The 23767-nt window shown below is 36.7% G+C and overlaps 1 protein-coding gene across 9 annotated transcripts in view; it reads left to right on the forward strand.

Moving 5' to 3' along the window:
- The window catches only part of TBC1D5 (TBC1 domain family member 5), a 538946-nt gene that overhangs the window by 194890 nt on the left and 320289 nt on the right, over window positions 1–23767 (forward strand). For 7 of the 9 annotated variants that reach the window (XM_036849871.1, XM_036849872.1, XM_036849873.1 and 4 more), the window contains one exon: window positions 11442–11573. In XM_036849871.1, the coding sequence (XP_036705766.1) occupies window positions 11477–11573 (97 nt within the window). In that variant the 5' untranslated portion in view covers window positions 11442–11476. Of the gene's footprint in view, window positions 1–7430; window positions 7452–8875; window positions 8899–11441; window positions 11574–23767 lie in introns of those variants that run through there. The other 2 variants (XM_036849877.1, XM_036849878.1) reach the window with 2 other exon arrangements.

The following is a 23767-nucleotide window of genomic DNA, read 5'->3' on the forward strand; positions in this document are numbered from 1 at the left end:
TGTTTGTGTATTTTTAATAAAATTGGCTTAAAAGATTAGCCACAAGATATCATCTACTTGATGTCAAATATAAACCAGATGTTATTCTAAAATACTTTCAAACTCTACTTTTATCATTGAAATACTATTCCTTTTTTCTTTGTTTGTTTTGGTAATTTATATAAGGAAACTTAGAAATTCCAGTGGTTAACTTTTGTCAGGAACTTCATTAATTTGATTAATCGCAGTCATGGGTTTATGACACATTCTCATCATTGGCCTGTGTGTGGTCCTTTTATTGTTTATTTGTGGGATGGCTAACTTTGTAAAGCTTGCATATGACATAACAGTTAATAATATGTTACTAGTTTCTCAGAAATTTCTCAAAATCTAAGCATTTACAGTTGGAATGCAAGGGCTTATGCCAGTTCTCACCCACTGTACTAGTATATTGAGCCGCTAACCTTCTGGTTCCAGCCCTGAACAAGACATGGGTTATTTTTTCAGTAAGTGGTTGGGCTTGACTCACAGAGCATGGATCACAGGTTGGGTAAAATGTGCGGATTTCTTGCCGTCTTTGGTCTTCCTTGGCTTCCGTGGAGCATTTCTAACCAATGGGCACTGTTAAAAGGGAGCAGTTTGGCCACTGTAGAGTGTGGTGCGTGCAGGTGGCAGAAGAGTGTGTGTGTGTCTGTGTGTGTGTGGGGGGGTGGGTGGTGTCTGAGAACCTGCTGGTCTACAGGGAACCTGGGCTGTCTCCTCCCATGCTGTGTTTCTGAGCAGCACCACCGAGTGTTTGTTCAGCTGCCTCAGGCTCTCCCAAGAGAGAGCCCAGGGTCTTGTGCTGCCTCTCACCCAGAGGGACCAGTCCTTGATTCTTTAGAGTAATTCTTATTAGAGGATCTTCCTAATTTCTAGTCCATTCTATGGGATTTGTCTTCTCAAATATCTTTAATTCTAATCTCTTTCATGTATTTTGTGCTAATATACATCCCTAACATGTACCTAGGAATTCTTGAAAAACTGATTTAAATTAATAACTAACTGGGACTCAAATTAGGCTTCTCTCATTGTACTTTATTGGATTCGTCCAAACTGTCATCAGGAATGCCATAATAAAAAAATAAGGGTACCTTCCAGGTACGGGAGATACAGAAGTGCATAAAATAGGTATAAAGCCCTTGCATTCATAGAATTTATAATAGGGGGTGATGGACACTAAACAAAACACGAGTAAGTGTGTACTGTGTGAGGTAGTGATACATGTTCTAAGTAAAGCTGGATAATGGGATGAAGAGTAAGGGAGGGGGTGTGCCGAGTGTGGCCCTGTGATCATGGGTCACCTAACAAATGAGGTGACGGTTGAACCTGGACTTTGAAAGGCAGTGTGGGAGAGCCATCTCTGAGGATGGATACCTCACGGAAGCGTTTAGGAACTGAGGAAAGTATTATACAAAGGCCCCCGGCGGCAAGAACTTGCCTAGCACATGTGAGGAGCTGCGGAGAGGCCATTAGGCCTGGAGAGCCTGAGCGGCAGGGGCAGGGGGAGCTGTAGGGTAAAAGCTCAAAAAAAGCGGTGCTGGGGGCAAGATCCTGTGGAGTCCGGTGAAGATGTTTTGTTTTCTTCTGAGTGAGATGGGAAGCCAGTGGAAAGCTTTGAGCAGAGGTGAGGCACGAGCTGAGTTAAAATCTTAGGTGGATCACACAGGCTGCTGTGGGTCGATGGACTGTAGATGACCAGCCAGGTTGGAAACAGGGAGCCGTATTGGAGGAAATTAAATAGTCCGTGCCGGGGTTGGCAGTGACCTGGGTCAGGGTGGTTGTGGTACAGAACGGCCTAATGCTTGATTTTGTTTGGAAGGTAGGACCAACAAGATTTGCCAGTGGATTAGACATGCTCCAGGAAAAGCTTTCTGCACTGCCCTGAATGTGAGCAGATAGCTGAAGGATATTAAGGGGCGGAGCGTCCCAGCAGAGGAAATGGGGTTGTGCGAAGACCTAAAGTGGCACTGAGCTGGATTTTTGTTTAAGGAGCAGAAAGAAGTCCTGTGTGGCCAGAGCATCCTGACCGAGGGGAGAGTGGGGTCAGAGGGTTAGGCGTGGGTCTGGATTCAGGGCCTCTTAACAGGAGTTTGGATTTTATGCTAAGTACGTTGGGAAACAGTTTACAATGGAAAAAAATCGCATTGGATGTTGTGTGATAATGGACTGTAGGAGGTGGGTATGCTAGGCTGTGAAATCTGGCAGTAACAGGAAATCTCAGTTGGGTTATACAGTAAGGATTCTGTTATTACCTATAGCAAGACGGCTAGAGGTAGGGTGAATCTAGGTTGGTTAATCCACTGCTAGTGGGAAGCAACCGCATAGCACAGGGAGATCAGCTTGGTGCTTTGTGACCACCTAGAGGGGTGGGATTGGGAGGGTGGGAGGGAGGGAGATGCAAGAGGGAAGAGATATGGGAACATATGTGTATGTATAACTGATTCACTTTGTTATAAAGCAGAAACTAGCGCACCATTGTAAAGCAATTATACTCCAATAAAGATGTTAAAAAAAAAAAAAAAAGAGTATACGTCTTTGTAATTGAGAGAAAAACCTCTAGAAGCCCTTGGGCAACTTCCATTCACATCAAATGGCTCATCCCAGCCAATCTGACACAGGAAATGGGACCATCATGATTGGCTTAGACCAATTATAACTACCCCCCTGGGTATCTCTCCAGGAGCACTTGGACCGAACAAAATTTGAATTTTGTCGGAAAGGCAATCAACACTGTTGACAGCAGCAAGGAAGAATGTAAGCTGGGAGACCAGTTAGGGGAGGATATTGCCAGAGTGTCAGTGAGAGATGAATCTACAATTAGGGGGGTAGGAGTGGTCACACTACAGAGGGGAAGCAAAAACTTGAATCAAAAATTTTTACTTTCTACTGAAGTCTTCAATTACATACCTTCTCTCTGTAGGAAGAATCTGTACTAATGCTGTTGACCAAAAGGTATTTAGAACAAACGTAGTTCTTCATATTCTAACTGCTAGTATTTATGGCTTAATATTGTCCTGCAGGCTCCTGTGGTCCATCACATGAGGGAAGTACTGCTATGGAGGAGCAGGGAGAAATGACTTCTGGCATTGGTCCACAGAGGAAAAGATGGGTGTTCAGATTATGTCTAGCATTTAGAAAAGTGAATGGGAAAGGCCCCATCAGGAGGGAAAGAGGTGTGAATGAAACTGCGGAGGGAGGAAAGTAGATGTTTTTGTGTGGGCTCCTCTGGCTAGAGAGGATCAGGTGGTGCTTCTGAGCAGCTGGCCTCCCCTCAGTGATGCTGCTGGAACGGCAGTGATTGGCGTAACGTGAATCATAGCACTGCGGGGTTTAGGTAGTTCACAATTTTGGCTGTTTGATAGTGACTCCAAAGGTCGTGTGGCTTACTCATAAATTATAATTTTGCTGAGGCGTATATAAACTATGTCTGCATCCATAGCTTACTTGTTATTTTCTTTTCTCGCTAGATACGCATTTATTCTCAGCTGGTGATTTGGGAGGGCACATATACCCTGTAAATATAAAAGGCCTATTGAACTTTCAGTCCTAGATTTTGCAAAGCTTGTATGGGAGAAAAGTAAACTAGAATGCTTTGCCTTACAAGCATACCTCGTTTTATTGTGTTTTGCAGATCATGGTGTTTTTTAACAAATTTGAGGGTTTGTGGCAACCCTGCGTTGTCAGCTGATCATTAACATTTTAGCAATAAAGTATTTTTAATTAAGGTATGTACATTTTTTAGACATGCTATTGCACTCATAATAGAGTACAGTATAGCATAAACATAACTTTCCAATTCACCGGGAAACCAAAATATTCCAGTGACTCTATTGCGATACTTGCTCTATTGCGGTGGTCTGGAACCGAACCCGCAGTATGTCCGAGGTCTGCCTGTGAATTTTATTTAACATAACAATAAAGAAAACTTTTTATCCTGTAAATCCTGAGGTGGTTTTGCCACTAACAGCTCTGTGACTCTAAGTTCTCTAACTTCTCTCTGGTTGCCTAATCATAAAAGGGGATAATGAAGAGTGTCTGCCACACAGAGGAATTGTAAGGTTGAAAAGTAAAAGTGCCTAAACAGTGCCTGCTTCCTAATAAATGCTATGTTTTTGCTGTTATTATTGTTTAATTAAAAGTACTGTTTTTAGTAAAGTTTCTTTGGGTTTTGCAGCCCTACCACTTACTAATAGCCAAGGGATAAATATAAGATCCCCGTGGACTTTTAGACGGATCTCCTCACAGTTGCTCAGGCTTCTGGAAACAAGTCAGGCCTCCCCAGCTTGCACCAAAGGGATGTTTTTTGTTTGACTTTTGACCGAAATGCTTGATTTGATGTGCTGCGTATGCGAAGAGTAGCCATTTATTTCTCTTCCTTGTTCTTGGTATCATCATCAGTTTAACGTAATTGACCAAGTTACTGTGGCTGTTTTCTCTTTTCATTTCCTGTTTTGCTCGTTCTTCCTGAAGTCCTAATTGTTGTAGTTCTCTTGATTTTATGAAAAGCTGACCGAATAGTGTAAAGGCTAGAGGTGGTGTCTATACATATAAAATATGGCAATAGCAATGGAAGGCTATAATAAACAAAACGCTTGCTTACTAGGCTGAGCTGCTTTCCCAATCTTTGCTTTGTGAGCATGTATTCAAGAGAGCTCTGAAACCATATGAGCAGACATGCTGGAGAGCTTTTTGTCAGGCCACTTTAACTCTTAATAATGCTCAATTTCCTCTTGTTTATATGGTCACAAGTGCCACATTCTATTACTTTATAGCATTTGGATATTGAAAGGCCAAACATATTCCTACTTTGTAATATAAAATATTTAAGCCCACCTGTGAACCTTTCGTATATTCTACATACTTCTGATTGTGTGTATCGTTTGTGAATCTGGTATATTTATAGTGGATTGTTTACCCTAAAATTCTTGTTCTAATAGCCTGTTAATTATAAGGATTAAATCTGTGTTAATTTTCTTTTGATCATTGCTCTCAGTGTGTAGACCCTCATTGTAGTCCTATACCTACACTGAGGTATTTAATAGACAGCACTTGAATAATACAATTGTGTGGTTGGTAAAAATGAATTAGGGTTTCAGGATTTTACCAATGGGTGATTTTTAATATTGAATGACGTGTATTAAGACAAACGCTCTTATATATAATTTATTTGGCAGTGTAAATGCATTTATCTTGTGAGAAACAGACCCCCTGTTGTCAGATGAAGTATTCTGGAAAGGTTTGGAGTAAATAAATAATAAAACTACCTTGATATACAATCTAACCAATATTAAATATTAAGACTTTCAGATGATTGATTTTAATACTTAATTAACTTATTTAAAGTCCAGTGTAGCACTCTTGTATTCAAGATTGACAGAATTTAAAAATGGAACTTCATCCTTTGTCTTTGTTTTCTTTCTCATTTCTTTTTCTTTCTTCCTTCCTCCTTTTCTACCTCCTTCTCTCCCTTATAACTAAGACTTTAAAACATCATTATTCCTGACCATCAAATTTACCTCTAGCTACCAGTATTTCTAAATAAAAGCTCTTATTTTTTTGTTTTTTGCCAATTCTACAGGTAATGGTCCATTACTCTCTTAATTACAAAAAATCTAGCTTCTATCAGTTTCTTGCTTTTGTAGCCAAGATGTCATATTTTAGGTTACATACCCATCATGGTGAATGCATGCTACCTGTAACAGATACTCATTCATGCTGTATGCTCTCCCCCTTTTATTTGTTTTTTAAATAAATTTATTTATTTATTTATTTATTTATGGCTGTGTTGGGTCTTCGTTTCTGTGCAAGGGCTTTCTCCAGTTGCGGCGAGTGGGGGCCACTCTTCATCGCGGTGCGTGGGCCTCTCACTATCGCGGCCTCTCCTGTTGCGGAGCACAGGCTCCAGACGCGCAGGCTCAGTGGTTGTGGCTCACTGGCGTAGCTGCTCCGCAGCATGTGGGATCTTCCCGGAACGGGGCACGAACCCGTGTCCCCTGCATTGGCAGGCGGACTCCCAACCACTGCGCCACCAGGGAAGCCCTCTCCCCCTTTTATGATTGTGCTCTGGAAATAGTTCATTTAAGCTCTTTGATATGCTTTTCTTACAGGAGATATCTTTATGTAAAGTAACATTACTCTGTAACTTCAGTGTTTGACTTCTAAGTTTACCATCAGGCAAGAATTTAAATGAATGGAGTATGCTTATATGAGCTTTTCTGAATACGGATGTCTTTAGAAGACACAATTCAGAATGCTAATTCTATGCCTATGTAATAGAAACAGTGATAGAATGAATATAAGCTGAAATAACGTAGAACTTCAGATTCAGAGGGGATAAACTATTTTTCTAGAGGTTTTGTTTATATGATGCCATTTTAAAAGTGAGAAATTTTATTCAGCTAACCTTTTGTCTGTATCATGCTAATAATTTGAAATTTTCACTTACAGACTGCTTGTGTTGCTTCAGTTTACCTGGAAAATAGATTATTCTGAAATTTAATTAACATACTTTAAGACTGTCTTCCAAGCTTTAGTGCTGAACTCTTACCCTTTCATTAAATACTATTTTCACAAGACTTCCCTTCTTTCAGACAGATCACTTTTATCTTAAGATTTAATACTGCAAGAACCAGATATGTGAAGCCAATACAACTGTCCTAAGGTTAGTCTGGGATTTTAAATGGCACTTTCAGCCTAATGTGTCAATTCCTGTGACCAGGATGGCAGTAAAACCACGTTGCACAACCAGTTTTGAGTTTTGTGAATGTTGAATTCATGTGCAGTAGTAACTTTGTTATTTATAGTAAGTGTAGCAAAGAAGGGGTATCTCCTTTCTCAGGTCTTAGAAGGTATATTGCTGTGCTTTCTGAATTAGAAAAAATAAGATTGCCTTTATTTTTTAAAATTCTTTACCATTTTTGTCAGTCAGAGAAATTCTAGAGACAACTTGGCGTTATTTAAGAAAACTGAACTCCATCATTTATGGATTTGAGTAGTCATTTACTAAGATACATATTTTTGGTCGTTATATATATATTTTTCTACATATATGTCTAGCTTCTATGTAGAGAAGATTAAGGCATAGCAAGTATACAAACATAAGATGCAGTGGTCCACTGTGAGTTTCAAAATGTTTATGCCATTTTGACTTTTATAGGGGTTATCTTAAAATCTTCAGACCACAAAAAATTCCCTTAAATATTTGAATTTTTATTAAATATTTTCTTATAGTCTGATATTCATAGATACAAAATTTATTCAAAATAGTGATTAAAACAAATATAGATACATTTGTTTAAAAACCTTTTCTATCCTGCTTTATTTTTGGTTGTTGTCATAGTCACAGAACACAAATTGGAAAAATTACTTCATATTTGAAAGCAACGTATTGTGATTTTATAAGGTAATCACAGTAGCAGTAACCAACAAAGGTAAATATTCTTTTATGTTCTAAAAAGCAAAAATAGCCCTTTATATTTAAAACAACAACAAAAAACAAAACAGCACCTACTTTTAGTAAGTTACTTTTGAATAGTAAATTTTGTATTCTGTTTATTGGGTGTTACCACAGACATCTCAGTTTCTAAAGAATTATTATTAAAGCTAAAATCAGTAAATGACTTGAACTTAACTTTCTCTAAGGAGTTTAAAAGATCTTAAGTCTCTTTGAGCATCTTGAGTGAATATTTGAACATCGTCATGTTGTATTTTATTTTAGCTATAGAGAGGGTTTTTCTTTCTTCTTCTGATGTTCCTTTTTGAAATACACTTTGATATCAGTTTCCTTGTTGCTTGTCTATTTCTCATAGAGTTTAAAATACATAAAATCCCCTTATTTATATATTTTACGTATATGAAGTCTAACAGAAGTATATACTACAAAAATGAGAAATGATATGAAAACATAGTATAGGATATTAAAGAAATTTTAAGGAAGTCTGGCAGTTAACTTGCAATACTCGTTTTCAAATGTTTACCCTTGTATTTTTAAAGAGTATGACAAAGTGTATAGAGAATATGAATTTTACATTAAAATAGTTGTCCATGGCCAAATACAGTTTTGACATGTGTTTAATCAGTTCCACACAGTTTCTTTCTTTCTTTTTTTTTTTTTTTTTTATTATTTGCCAACACTTACAAGTAAAGAGATTTCACATAAAATTCTGGATTTCCAGTTTTTCTTGAAAATGTTGAAGCAGAGAAAAGGATGTTCCAATAATTCACAGACCTGGTCCTCTTAGACCCCCTTGTTTTATGCCTCTCTGTCTGTCTCATTGACTTAACAGGAGCCAAGTGTAGTACTGAGTAGAGGGTGAGCTTTGGAGCCAGATAGGATGGGTTCACAGTCTGGCTTCAACACTTACTAGTTGTGCGACGTTAAGCAAATTGCTTCATCTCTCTGTACCTCAGTTTTCTCTTTGGTAAAATGAAAATGATGATGAAGATACATCACTGAGTTGTTGGGAGGATGAAATGTTGAGTATATGTGAAGTGTTTAGAGTAGTTTTTGTCGTATATTCACTACTTAATAGATGTTAACTGTAATTAATAATGCTTTTTGCCTGACCCCATTAGGTGCTGGCGTTTGGTGAGCCTTACTTCTCCATAGTAGAGGACTTTATTTTTTAATGTGCTTATTCATTTGATCAGCAGAACGTGTCAGATTCTATTTTATAATATAATTGCTTATCTACATTTTGCTCTCCTCTACTACAGAGGCCCCCAACCCCCAGGCCACGGACCAGCAGCAGTCTGTGGCCTGTTAGCAACTGGGCTGCACAGCAGGAGGTGAGCAGCGGGCAAGTGAGCGCAGCTTCATCTGTATTTACAGCCGCTCCCCATCACTCACATTACCACCTGAGCTCCACCTCCTGTCAGGTCAGTGGCGGCATTAGATTCTCATAGGAGCGGGAAACTTACTGTGAACTGCACATGCAAGGGATCTAGGTTGAGCATTCCTTATGAGAATCTAATGCCTGGTGATCAGAGGTAGAGCTGAGGCGGTGATGCTAGCACTGGGGAGTGGCTGCAAATACAGATCATTAGCAGAGAGGTTTGACTGCACCGGGACCATAGTAAATCAATTGCTTGCAGATTCGTATCAAAACCCTATCAGTAAAAAAAAAAACAACAAAAAAAACTCTATCAGTGAGTGGTAAGTGAAGACAAGCTCAGGGCTCCCACTGATTCTGCATTAGGGTGAGTTGTAGAACTATTTCATTATATATTACAATGTAATAATAACAGAAATAAAGTGCACAATAAATGTAATGTGCTTGAATCATCCCAACACCATCCCCCCTAGCCCCCCCCCAACCCCGATCTGTGGAAAAATTGTCTTTCACAAAACCAGTCCCTGGTGCCAAGAAGGTTGGGGACCGCTGCTCTACTAGATTATATTCCCCAGAGTTCCTTCTGTATAGTTAGTGCTCCATATATGTTAATTGATTTGTACACATAAGAAACAAGAACTGACAACGGTTTAGCTTTATGGATTTAGGATTTATGGCTTTAGAAATTCTTACTATGTTGGCCACAAAAGTTCTGCTTTCCCAAATGTTGATTTAGCCTAACCCTCTGCTTCTTTTGTTTTAACCATAATCTGAGGGGCAAAGGATGTTAACATCTGATCCAAGAGTGAGGGTGGGTGAGAGTTGGAGGGTTCTGATAAAAATGAGAAAGTGTTCAAGAGTGATTTTATGAAATGAGAGTTTTAGAAATTAAGTAAACAAGATAAAGGAGCATTTTGTGATAGGAAAAGATTGGTCAAGGATTTGTGTGTTCATGGGCTTCTCTGGAATTTTCCTCCATAAGTGGAGACTATATCTTGTAAAATTACATACCCATTTTGGTTGGACTTGCTTTTCCAATTTAGCATTACACATTTCCTCTTCCTGTCCCTCCTGCTCTTAAAATTTAAAAGATTATGTTACTTACATTATTTTGGATGAAAAGTAGCGAACCCAGTCTATTTTTTGGAAGATTCTGATTTGGGAAGGTCATTTGTACTTTATAGACATAAAAAAATTATAAGTAGTTAGTGTAGCTTGGAAGTTCAAAAACAATTTAATTTCTAAAAAAAAAATCTATGTTTAAATTAGAACTATTCATAGAAATGAGAATTGAGGAGGAAAACCTTAAAAACTATAAGAGAAGACACAGGTGGTTATTTATATAATCTTGCCTTTGGAAGCGTAATACCAGAGGCAGAATCCATAAAGGAGATACAGATATATTTGGCTACATAAAAATGAAGAAGTTACTATCTCCACAACAACTATATATAATTTGAAGACAGACACACTCTGAGAAAAATATATGTAGCATATGACAAAGGTTTAATATCCTTAATATTTAAAGCATGCTTACAAATGAAGGCAATCATAATAATAAACTGCATCCACAAAAGACAATAACAAATGTCAGAGAAAACATATGAAGTCTTCAGTGATCTCACCTAGGTATCAAGCAAATGCAATATAAAATTTGACTATCATATAGGTCCAAAAAAAAAAAAAAAGCCTAAGGAATTACTCATTCCCACTGTTGATGAGGGTCCAGGGGAAATGAATTGTTCTATTATATACAAATCTTTCTAGAGCATAATTTGGCAAAACTTATCTTAAAATCTTATTTTTTTAAAATAAATATTTTGGTCCAGCAATTATGCTTATAGGATTTTATCCTAAGGAAATAATCATGGATACAGCACAGAGATATTACCGGAAGATATTCATTGTGAGGCTGTTTATAGTGTTGGGGAACTGAAAGCATCCTAATTGTTTGCTAATAAGGAATTGGTTACGTCAATTGTTATAGCTATATAATAGAATACCAGGGATCCATTAGAAGTGATAATATAGACTTTTTTATGGGAAGGAAAATACTCATGATAATTTATATAATCAGTATACTTAGCATGGTGGATCACATTAAACTATATGTATTTTAAATGCCCAGAAAGAATACATATAATAAACTGAAATGTTAACAGTGGTGTTTTTAGCTAATATAATTACGAATGATTTTAGTTAGCTATATTTTCTATATTTTGAAAGTTCCTATAGTAAATGTGTATTATTTTGGCAGTAAAATGAAGGATATTATAAATGTGACAGTGATTTAACTTACAATTCAGCTTTTTGTGCAGAAGTTTACTGAAAATAAATGTAATTGAATGTTGAGGTAGAGGTTACCAGTGAAGTCCAGATTTGGGAAGAAATTGTTGAAATGAAAATCTTGTGCCACTTTTTCGCTTCTTTATATATATATGCCTAGCAATGTGTAGTAACAGTCCCTGGAGCCTGTGGAAAACTTGTTAATGTTTGTAATGCTCATTTAATCATTTTCCATTTTGCATGTATTCCCAGTCATAGCAGAAAAAAAATTTATCATTTTTCTCCATATTTTTCATCTCCCAGGTGGTCACTCTTGGTGACATTGTCCAGTTCTCACAATGTATCATTCCTTATCTGAAACTAGACATCCTCTGCAGCCAGAAGAACAAGAAGTGGGCATTGACCCCTTGTTGAGTTACTCACACAAGCCTGGAGGTGAGTTTTGTATGCAGATAACTTTGAGGTTACTGGGAAACCTGGCAGAGGGTCTCCAGCTAGCTTTGCCTGCCTTGTGTGTCATTCTCTAGAGAGGCTGAGCGGGAGAGCTTTAAGAACATTTCCCTGGATAGATATGGAGCGCTCTGACACTGATGGATTCCACAAAACGTCAACTTTTAATTATAGACAGACGCATTAGCCATAGCCAACTGTTTAATGCACTGTCATTCTTTTTTTAAAAAAATCATAAACTTAAACAGTTTATTGCTTTAGCGTAAGAATGTTGAAATGCAAAATGGCCTTTTCTCAAACATCTTTTAAAGAAGTCTAAGCTCTTGGTGTTGATTTTTGCAGGGATTTTTTTTTTTCCTTGAGCAAGTTGAGATTATTACAGGATAAAGCACTTGCCTGATTATTTTCTTTTTTTTTTTAATAATTGGGATTTGTGTTTTACTTTTAAAGCTCTGTGTAGTGAAATTGTTAAAAGATCAACTGTATTCGGGGTCTGCCCTATAAAAATGTATTAAATGTATATGTATCAGAGCTTTGTATTATTTTCTCAGTATTAGTAATAACATAGCATCTTAGAAGGAAACAATGAGTTTGTGAGCATTCTTGACGCCTTTCCTTATTTCAGCTAATTCACTAAATATTTGCTAAAGTTGATTCATTGACTCAAGTAACTATTTGTAATTTTTCACTCAATACATATATCAGGATTATAAGATCTATTTTAAGAAATTATAATTAGTCAAAGTCATTCGTATATATTTTATATACTTCAAATATGATTTTTTTTTTCTGTATTGATGTAAATAAAGGTCTGCCATTAACTCTTGTTTTGGGAATTAAAAGAAAAATTGATACCTTAAGTAGTTATTTCTTTCATATACAAGCTATTGAGTTTATGGAGTGTGTTTATGTTTTTTGTGCATCTTTAATACCTTCCACATCATACAAATGCCCTTGTTGTTTTTAATGAAGATAGCATACAACTTATTTTTGTGATTTTATTTTTATATTTGCTTTTATTTAAACTGCTGTTTAGGGTTTTGATAATATGAAAAAATTATTTGTGTCCAATTTCAGTTTCAGCATTTAAAGAATTTCATTGGTAAGAATGATACAATCCTCCCTCGTGATGTTTTTTCTTAAATGTCATACCTGTAAGAAGTACTCATAATGAAATAAGTCAAATTATTCTGCAAGCGCTTTGATAAGTGGATATTTTAAAAGTGAATATATTTTTGTGTTATCAGTATATGAAATATTTTCACCAAAATGTTCTGGTTTTTATGCTTATTTTAGAACATAGGGTTTTTTTTGTTTTGTTTTGTTTTTTCCTTAAGTGCCTATTTTTCTCTGGACTAGTTCATTAAATATTGTTCTATTTTTTTAAACCGGTTAAAAAACATTTTAAATTAATTTTATCCTTTATTGTTTGCAGGAATGAGGAGTTACCTTTACTGAAAAGGCTTTTCGTTTATATCCTAGCCAACATTTCTATGACATACAAAGTTATTAGGACTGAATTGATGTTTAAAAGTGCCATTAATTCATTTACCCCAAATGTTCATTAACAATGTAAATGTATGCTGATGTTCTATGAGACAAGGAAGTGACTAATGACTCTTCCAACTAACAACACTTAAAATGAATAGAAACTTTAGATAGCTAATCTTGAAGTAATCAAGACCCTCATTCAGCTTGGCATCTCTGTATGCTCTAAAACAGCTGTCAACTGTTAAAAATATATACAAAACACACATACACGCACCCACATGCAGAAGAAAGATATGTAAATATCTAGTTCTTCAAAGCCATAAAGGTTACTAACCGTAGTGGGTTTTGTGCATTGTATATGTAAAGATTTTATATAAAGCATATATTTCATCTTAGGTTTTCTTTTTGCACAAAACCGTGTGTTGCATTTTAATGGGGTTGTCATATTTACTTGAAAAATCATCACCTTTTTAGTATATTGGTTTATTTTAATATATGTCTTTCTTGGGGTTCTCCACGTATTTGAAGCCTTTTACACAACTGAATGACTCATTTTGTAAGTAGTCAGACATTGGACTTAATCAGTGGTTTCCCTGTGTAGAAGTCATGTTTTTTTGTTTGATTTTTTAAAATTTCCTGTTCTATATTCCGTAAGTAAACAAATAAATCTTTAATTTCTCAAATCTGAATTTTTAACATTTATAGAAAAACAGTACATTACTGAGTTCAATGATTCTGAGTATTCTGGAAAGGAGTAGCAAAAATAGCCACATATAGGTATGATAGAGAGAAAATTACATATCATTGGTTTACTTTCATGGGTGTTTGAGGAAAGTGGGTAAGGGCAGAAAAAAGAACTGGATATATACATGCAAAATCTTAGGGCGCATTTTCCATGTGAATTAACTTTTAACTGCTTTAATTTCTTTTTCAAATAGAAAACAGCATAGAAAGTATGCTGTTTTCTCTGTACTCTGTTGCATTTGGTCATATACAAAAATTACCACCTTAAATTCCAAGATCTTTGATCAGAGGGTATTAATTAATAATTGACAAGTTACCTGTAATTCAATTGAAGCCGTTAAAAAAAAAGCAAAACTGTTTGTTCAGCTACTCATGATTATTCATTCTTAGCATGGAACTTTCAAGGATTAAATGAAAAAGTAATTATTTTATTTTAAACTGGAAACAACAATATCGAGATCTAGGGAAACTTAACCTATTAATAAAATAATATTCTCAGAATTACTAATTGTTTTCCAGTCTTACAAGAGCTTGGAATCTTGCTCATGATGAAAGAACATTTTCCTCTATTAGGTCTCTTTTGAGAATAACATTTTGTTACATGTAGCCAGAGTTTTTAGCTTCAATTTTATATGCCTTCTTACTTACAGCTTTTATAGTATTCAGATAATTACTTAATGTAATGCCTTTTTATATAATATCTGTTTCAAAGCTTTCTTTCTAGCTCATGTATAAAATATTCAGTAACCTACTTAAGAAAAACCCAAGACATTCAGAATATCCTGCCTACTCCATTTTTGTCTCTTGTACTTTTTTGTCCCAATCTTCCTTTCTTTCTGTTACTATATCATAGAGTTTTATGACTAGAAGGGGGTGCTTGGCTTTACTGATGAATAAATTGGTGGTAATTCAATTAGTTTACTGAAGTTGATGTGATAAATGACACTGTCCCATTATGATCTTTAGTACGGTTTTTCCAGGTAGTAGAAGTGTTACTGAACTCAGGTTTGGCTGCTCACTGCTCGAAAAGTCAGCACTTGTGTGACAAGTGCTGATTAAGAACGGAAAGGTCACATTAATCAGAGAGCCGGCAATCTGGGGAGAACGAGGACTCCTGTCCCACAACCAACTCTGAAGATTCTGCTCGGCCATGAAAGTTTTTAAAAGGAAAGAGGGAAATAATCTCAGTTACTCGTTGAGATAGGGGGTCAGATTTGTTGCCATCTCCCATTGTGTGCAGGCTTGTCGACTCCTTTCCATTTTTTGGAAAGATCCAGAAAATGATCTTTCTTTTTTTTAAAATTATTTTTTTAAAAATTTTTATTGGTATGGTTGCTTTACAATATTGTGTTAGTTTATACTGTGCAGCAAAATGAGTCAGCTATACGCATACATATATCCCCTCTTTTTTTGGATTTCCTTCTCATTTAGGTCACCACAGAGCATTGAGCGGTGTGGTCTTTCTTTAGATGCTATTTTGTTCTCACAGTTTGTTTGCGAGATTACTGAAGGGGGAGCTGGGGAAGAGATCCGGTCATCTGTTAATTACTTATTCTTCAATTCTACTTCTTTGATCTATGGAAAGAATCAACAGGTTAGGCAAAGTACTGTGTGATCAAAAAGATTTGAAAGGTGTGCTTGGGCCGGAGGTTAGTTAAAATATAGCCTTGCTAAACTGACAGGACAAAAGTGGCCTCCTGCAGAGAGCTACTTCTTGCAACAAACTGCCTGCAAAAATCTGCTTACAAATCACCACTGTCAGACATCATTCCATTTCTGTGGGATTATGGGCGAAGGTCCATCTTCTGTAACTTCTTCATGCTGACACAGGGTGCCATATTCTTAGAATGGAAGATGTCGACATGGGTCTGTAACATCTCTTTGCTGATAATTTTAGTTGCCTGCTTACATATATGGGCAGAAAAAGCCACAATTACTTTGATGCCCACAAAGTTACAGATTATTATGAGCAATAGTGTTAATCCCACTGTCTTTAAGGCCAGTTCTTGGAATTGTGCTAGCCGTAGACTCAGTACTGCTCAAGGTGGAGCAGCTTATGTCATGGCTAGAGTCTGGTCATCGTGCAGTTAGCGTTTTCCCTCTGGTGGCAGTTACAGTATCTGTAAAACAACTCAGGAATGTGCATCAGACACTGAAAGATTCTGTGCTTCTATTGTCCTAATCATTAACTGCTTGAGCCTGCTCTTCTGTGACTCAGGGAAGCTTGGGAGACTTCAACTCTTCTGTAAACAAGAGCTGGGGGGTGTGGAGGGGCCTTTGTACTTGGAACAGGGCAGTGGCAGGGCTCTGCTTGGTTTCAGATGCAGTCTAGAGCCAAGATGGAGGGATTCATAGAGAGAAGGAGAGGAAGGATGGAGAACAGATGTTTAGGTGCAGTAAGTTCATTTGTTTGATGGCAGAGGGTTCAGTGAAATATCATTGATATTTCTCTTTCTTGATATGTTAGGGTGAGGTAATTTGCTGATAGTGAGTGACAGAATGAAGCATTTGAAGATTTGTGGAGAGCAACAAAGGTTAGATTGAGTTGAAAAAGAATATATAATCTTGGGGGCCAAGGTGATATTAGACATCATAATTTATAGGTGATACTAGCTTATAAACGTGTGTGATTATGTCTAGCAGAATTCAGCACCTAGGATTTAGCCACAATCAAAAGCAGGCAGTGGTTGGACTTCCCTGGTGGCATGGTGGTTAAGAATCCGCCTGCCAGTAATGCAGGGGACACGGGTTCGATCCCTGGTCTGGGAAGATCCCACATGCCGTGGAGCAGCTAAGCCTGAGTGCCACAACTACTGAGCCTGCATGCTGCAGCTACTAAACCCCGTGTGCCGTAGAGCCCGCGTCCCACAACTACTGAGCCTGCATGCTGCGAAGCCTGCACGCCCTAGAGCCCATGTGCTGCAGTTACTGAGCCTGCATGATGCAACTACTGAAACCTGCGTGCCCTAGAGCCCACGTGCCGCAACTGCTGAGCCTGCGTGCTGCAACTACTGAAGCCCGCACACCTAGAGCCCGTGCTCCACAGCAATGAGAAGCCCACACACTGCAATGAAGAGTAGCCTCCGCTCACCACAACTAGAGAAAGCCTGCACAGCATCGAAGACCCAACACAGCCAAAAAAAGATAGTAATAAAAAAAAAGCCGGCAGTGGTTTTGTCAGGGGAGTATAATAGGTAGACAGTAGGCAAGGAAGTTGATGGCAGAAGAATTCATTGATAGTTTGAGAATATAAAGAAGTTTGCTGTTATGGAAGGGGCTTATAAGAGGGCAGAGTAGAAGGTTTTGGAAGGGATTGAGTTAGGAGACATGAAGCATAGAGTAGCATGGTGATGGGAGTCATAAAGGGAACATGGGAACAGTATATAAGTCTTTGATAACTATGTTAATTCGTTGGAACATTGTCTAGTGGTAGCCAATAAACCAGCTCAGTACCTTCGTTAGCTCTGTGTAATAAATTGGATCTACGTCGATTTGGATAGGTTTTGGTTTGAAATCTTTTTTTTTTTTAATTTTAAACACTTAATTTTTTTAGAGCAGTTTTAGGTTCACAGCAAAATTAAGAGGAAGGTACAGATTTCCCATATACCCTCTGGTTCCCATATATGCACAGCCTCCCCATTATCTATATCTCCAACCAGAGTGGTACATTTGTGACAACTGATGAGCCTACACTGACACATGATAATCACCCAAACTCTGTAGTTTACATTAGGATTCACTCTCGGTGGTGGACGTTCTATGAGTTTGGACGAATGTATAATGACGTGTACCTGTCATTATAGTGTCATACAGAGTATTTTCACAAAATTCTCTGTGCTCTGCCTGTTCATCTTCCCCATCCCGTGCCCCTCAGCCCCTGGCAACCACTGATCTTTTTACTGTCTGTGTCGTTTTGCAAAAAGTACCGTCTTAATGAAAACTTCTCTCTACATATGGAGGAAAACGGCAGTTTAGATAGATGAAAAACTAAGTAAGGCTATTAAGTCATTAAGGAAAATGGTGGCTTTGTTGAAGATAAAGATTGTTAAATAAATGGTAGAGCGACTTGGAAGTTCTTAAATGACAGTAACAAGGATTTTTAAAAAATGGTTGTTTTTTAAAATGTCTCCTTAAAGACGGATTTTGTTACGTGGTGTGACAGTAGGTAGAAGTTATATCAAAGAGCAGAGAACATGCCATGCCCTGTTCCTCTAAATTACACTGTCCGAAAGAAAGTGGGAAATGAGAGACTTCAGTTTGAAAGGCCATGAGTTAGAGATCTGAAAGTCATCCTCCAGAGATACCAGTTCACAGTATGAGACAGGTTAGAAATTCAAAGAAAGAGAAAAGAACTGAGGATTGATTGGTCAGAATTCTCCGTGATTAGAAATTGGATAGAGAGAGCAGTATTTTAAAACAGTCAAAGTTGGGGAAAGATAAAGGAGGGCCAAAATTAAAGAAGCTATAGATGTGAGAGCTTCCAGTAGGTCCAGGGTGGTCAGTGCTTCAGAATTGCATAGGTTAAAGACTATAAAAGGAGAAAATCTATGATTCGGTGATGGGAAGAGTATTGATGATCTGTAATTAGTGGTAAGGCATTTCCAAGATACCACTCACTAGCTGACTTGAGTAGATGGAATTAACATGAAAAGGTAGTGGTTAAATATCAGTCATAAACATTTAAATGGCGAGGAAGTTTCAAGTCACTCTTTAATATTAGATTTAGATCACTATATATGGATTTTATGTATTCATGCTCTCACAGTGGATTGAGATTTAGCAAGTTAGACATTTTAATGGTAACAATGAAACTCACTGTTGGTAAAATGTACTCTTGAAATAAAAAAAAAAAAAAAGTCTTCTGGTCTGAATTCTGATCTTTTTTTATTGTGTTGTCTATTTCTCATTAATTGAATCCAGTTTTTAGTTTTATTTGAAGTTTTCTGTTGGTGTGGCAATTCCTAGTATTTACTTAATGGAGAGGCCCCTTTTCAGTTCCTTTAGAGTGGGGGTTGTGTGAAGAGTTATTTTAGTTGTACCGGGATTTTTTTCATTTCCCATGTCTTTAGGGGCAAAGGAGACCTCACTGCTTGCTCTGGTGGCAGACAGAAACAGTAGCCCTGCAAGAGCTGTCACCACTACCCCCTTGGGCAAAGTTATCTGCAAAGGAATATCCGTACCTTGAGATATTTTTCCCACCGTGCTTAGTCAGCCTTATAATATTCTTGGATCACCAAAAATGAGAGGCTGTGTGATGGTGGTTTGGTTGGTTGGGTCTAGGCATAACTAGAGCTATAGAGGTGATGTAGAGTGACAGTATTATCTTAAAACCTTAGAACATAAACCAAAAGCCCCATTTAGGTGCAGTGACCTACAGTGGATTTCTTATCAGAGATTTATATTAGTTGTTTTCTGCTAGTGCATCAGTAGGGCCAGAAAAGACAGCAGAATAGAATATGACTGATTTTGACCAAGCTTAGAACAATGCTATCAATTTGGATCTTTAATTAGACTTGTGAATAGATCTGTTTTGTTGAACTTACAGATTTTCAATCAGACATGTTGGCATGATGGTTAAGAGATTTCAGTCATACTTAATTAATGAATAGAGACCATAAAGGCATGTATATTTTATCACACACAGTAGGGGCTGTGGGTCACAGACCTGACGTTTATTCATTCATTCAAAAATATTCATTGATCATCTAGTATCTGGGGATAGGCTATTAAACAAATAGTCCAGGTGCTCTCTTTCAATGACATTCACATTTTAGCATGAGAGAGACAGCAAAAAAAAAAAAAAAAAAAAAAGAAAGGAAAAGTACAAAAATGAGAAAAAACATACCAGAGAATGATAAAGGCTAGGTAAGAATCAAGATAGGGTAGTGTTAACCATGAGCGTCTATGTGCGTACTTTAGATTGTCAGAGAAGATCTCTCTGAGAAGGTGATACGTCAGTTACATGTGAATGACAGATGAGCCAGGCACGCAAAGGTGGTGACAGAAAGAGGGAGACAGATGGACAGACAGGTAGGCAGAATGAAAGAAACACCAGTCTAGAAAAAGGAAAGAGTTCATACGGAGGAAGTTCCTAGGATAGGAATAGGCTCATCCTATTCAAGGAACTGAAGGAAGATCACGGTGGCTGGAGCATCGTGGGTGACATGGAATGGCACAGGATGAGCCTAGCAGGCAGGGGCCAAATGCTGGGGATTTTGTAAGCCAGTGTAGATTGTATTTTAAAGACTGAGAGTTATTTAGCATCTATGTTGTTATCTGAGAAGGTGATATGTCAGTTACATGGGAATGACATGTAACTCTCTTGTGCTGTTAAGTTTCTTCTCAAGAATGAGGGCCATGACTGTTTTTTATTATGTATCCTTATGACTTGATATACTAAGCATTTAATAAGTAACATCTGATTTACATAGAGTTGTAGTATTTTAACATTTATTTTCATATTGCAGTCCTCTATACCAATCTTTGTTTCCTCACTCCAATTTTTTTCAATATTTTAACTCTTTGTAATGATGAAGTAATTTCTGTTCAACCTGACATAAAAGAATGTCCTAAAATTAACCATTTATCTAAAGATCAGTTACTTCTATGTGGTCTGTTTTATTCCATGCTAGCAATGTTAAAATAGTAATGATAAATGCAGTCTGGTGAGACCTTTTCTGCTTGACCCATTGTGTGTACATGTGTTTAGGAGACTTTGGGGTTGGTGGGGGGTCCATATAATCATTATTTTTCTTTTGCTGATGTGATGGAAAATTTGCTCCTTTAGGACATATAGAACAATGTATTTAATGCTGTTCAATTTAATTAGCTAGTATCACAGTTAATACAATTAAGGTCACTTGAAATGAAACTGTTAACAAATTGAGTAATTTACTTTAACAATGTCAATGTGTTCTCACAATTACATTTGCTTTAATTAGTGTACAAGCTATTATTTAATAGCATACCTCACATGGAAAAATGTAATAATGCATTCTTGGCTCCTTATAGCAGAAAAAAAGAAATTTTTAATGGACTGAGTGATTTTGCAGAATTGCTACTAGATATAAAGTGATGGAAGGGAAAGTACAAAGCCAGAAAGCAAAGTGTGCAAGAGTGTAAATAAAACAAATACCTTTTTGGCACTTAGCAGTACATATATGTCCTATTTATCATTGTGTAAATAGTATCAGAAACTTTTAATTACCATTTAAAAATAAGAGAACATAGATCCTCGAAAATTTTGTGTTCAGTTTTATCTGGTCTTTGCTTAATACTGCAATAATATTCCACTTTTTGAATATCATCAAATAGTTAAAATGATTAATAGTTAAATTACTGTTATTATCATCAGTATTATAAGTTAATTGTTAAAATAACTAGTCACGCTAATAGAGAGGAACAGAATGGTGTGGCGTATAGGAAAGGTAGGAAGCAAAATGTTTTAATTCTCAATTCGGCTTTTGTTTTCCTTTTTTTTTTTAATTTTTGAATTTTATTTATTTATTTATTTTATACAGCAGGTTCTTATTAGTTATCCATCTTATACATATTAGTGTGTACATGTCAATCCCAGTCTCCCAATTCACTACACAACTACCCGCCCCCTGCCACTTTCCCCCCTTGGTGTCCATACGTTTGTTCTCTACATCTGTGTCTCTATTTCTGCCCATTTCTTTCCCAAGAGTTCACTTTTATAGCCAATGAAAAAAAGCTCTTCTTCTACCCGGCCTACGCTGTACATTGAGATCAGAAGATCCGGGGAGGAATAAATGGTTATGTTTCTGTTTCTAGATATGCAGAGTAAGCTGAAGGAGATGGATGGTCAACCAAGTCCTAATAAGATCTGCATTTCTCCATAAACACAAGAGCAAGATTTACTGTCATGTAATCAAGTGGTGATTTTATGTGGAAGGGAGATAAATGCAATCCAGATAATTCAATACTGTAATTTTAAAAATTAGTTTGACAATCTTTTTGCCTAATTTGATTGATTTAAGTTTCTACTGTTTTTATCTTCTTTCCTTTCCTTCTTTGGTTAATGACAAAAATTCCTAAAGTTGGGAGTAAAAAAAAAAAAAAACGGGCAGAAGAGTAATTAGGTAGTAAATATTTAAATGTCAAATGCAAGAAGCTTAGTGAATCCAGACTTTGAAAAATTAACTATATCTCACATTTCTAGGAAAGAGGTTCATAGGAGTATATTTAGTTTTTCAGTGCTTGTGAATGTTTATGCAGCAATCCATCATTGGCTCTCCTTTTGTGCCCTAAATTCTGAATTCAGTCTATCAGGGTGTTCATAGGTCAGATGAGTCAGAATAGAGTCATTTACTAGAAGAACAGTCTACTTAGCAACAGTAGAAAATTAGCTTAGGTGATTCTTTAAATAGCATTTTGAGTTTTGCATGGGTAAACTACAGCTTTTAGTTAGCTGCTACATATACTACAGTAAGCAGTTCTCATTTGGCCCTCATCTGATTCTTATTATACCTCATCTCTAAATTCTATCTTGACTTTTAAGTATATTTGTCTATTGATTCCTTAGCCTGTGTTATAGAATATTAGAAGAGTAACCAGAATCTGATTATTTAAATACTTGTTCTTTAAAATGTAATAGATTTTAAAATAAGACATTGATTTGCTTTCTCAAAGAAGGCCAAATACAAGAAGTTAATTGCTCTTTTCCAAATCTTGCCTATATGTGGTCTTCATTCTTAGTTCTCTATCTTGTAAGTAAGAAATTGACCCGATGTTTTTTTGTTTTTGTTTTTTTTTTTGCCATGCCATGAGGATCTTAGTTCCCTGACCAGGGATTGAACCTGGGCGATGGCAGTGAAAAATGCCAAGTCCTAACCACTGGGCCATCAATGAATTCCCCCAAAACTTCTTGAAACAACATAATATGCCCTTAAAGTGTTTATTTTATGTTAGGTCTGAAGATTAATTCACTGCATGTCAGGGTTATAAGCAATTCAGAAGTGCCTTATGAGCAGCCTGTGTTTTTCTCTTGTTGTTGTTTTTTGTTTTTGTTTGTTTGTTTTTTAGATTAAGTGAAGTTTTAAAGAAAGTTCTAAAAAGCCTTCACAACCTGGTTCTCTGCTTGTTCAATCACTTTCCAGTGTGACTACACAGGATTTCTCTATTAAAGTCCAAGACCCACCCAGAATAGACAATATAACATTGAAGGAGAACAAAATTAGAAGACTGACAATATCTGACTTCAGAATAGAGAGCCCAGAAATAGACCTATGCAAATACAGTTTTAAGTGGTAGTGACAAAGGAGCAAAGGCAATTCAGTGGAAAAAGGGATAGTCTTTTCAACAAGTGGAGCTGGACCAGTTAGATATCTCCATGGGGGTGGGGGGAAGAAATCTAGACATTGATTTTATGCCTTTCACAAACAGTTAACTCAAAATGGATCATCAACCTAAATGTAAAATGCAAAACTATAAAATTTCCAGAAGATGACATGGGAGAAAATCTTCATGACCTTGGGTTTGATGATAACATTTTAGTTTCAAAACCAAAAAGCATGATCAGTGAAAGAAAAAATTGATAAGTTGGATTTCATTAGAATTAAAACTATAAGGGAATGAAAGACAAGCCAGAGACTGGGAGAAAAATCTTTATAAAAATTTTCTGATAAAAGACTGGTATCTAAGATATACAGAGAACTTTCATAACCCAGGAATAAGAAAACAACCCAATCAGTTAAAAAGTGGGCAAAATATCTGAGCAGAAATTTTACCAAACAAGATACATGGATACATGTCATTAGATATGACATTAGATATTTGTCAAAAGCCCTACAATGTACAACACAAAGAATAAATCCTAATGTAAATTATAAACTTTAGTTAATACTGTATCACCATTGATGAATCAGTGTAACAAATGTACCACATTAATGCAAGATGTGCATACTAGGGGAAGCTATGGATGT

Source organism: Balaenoptera musculus, chromosome 4 (assembly GCF_009873245.2).
Source record: "Balaenoptera musculus isolate JJ_BM4_2016_0621 chromosome 4, mBalMus1.pri.v3, whole genome shotgun sequence".
NCBI lineage: Eukaryota > Metazoa > Chordata > Mammalia > Artiodactyla > Balaenopteridae > Balaenoptera > Balaenoptera musculus.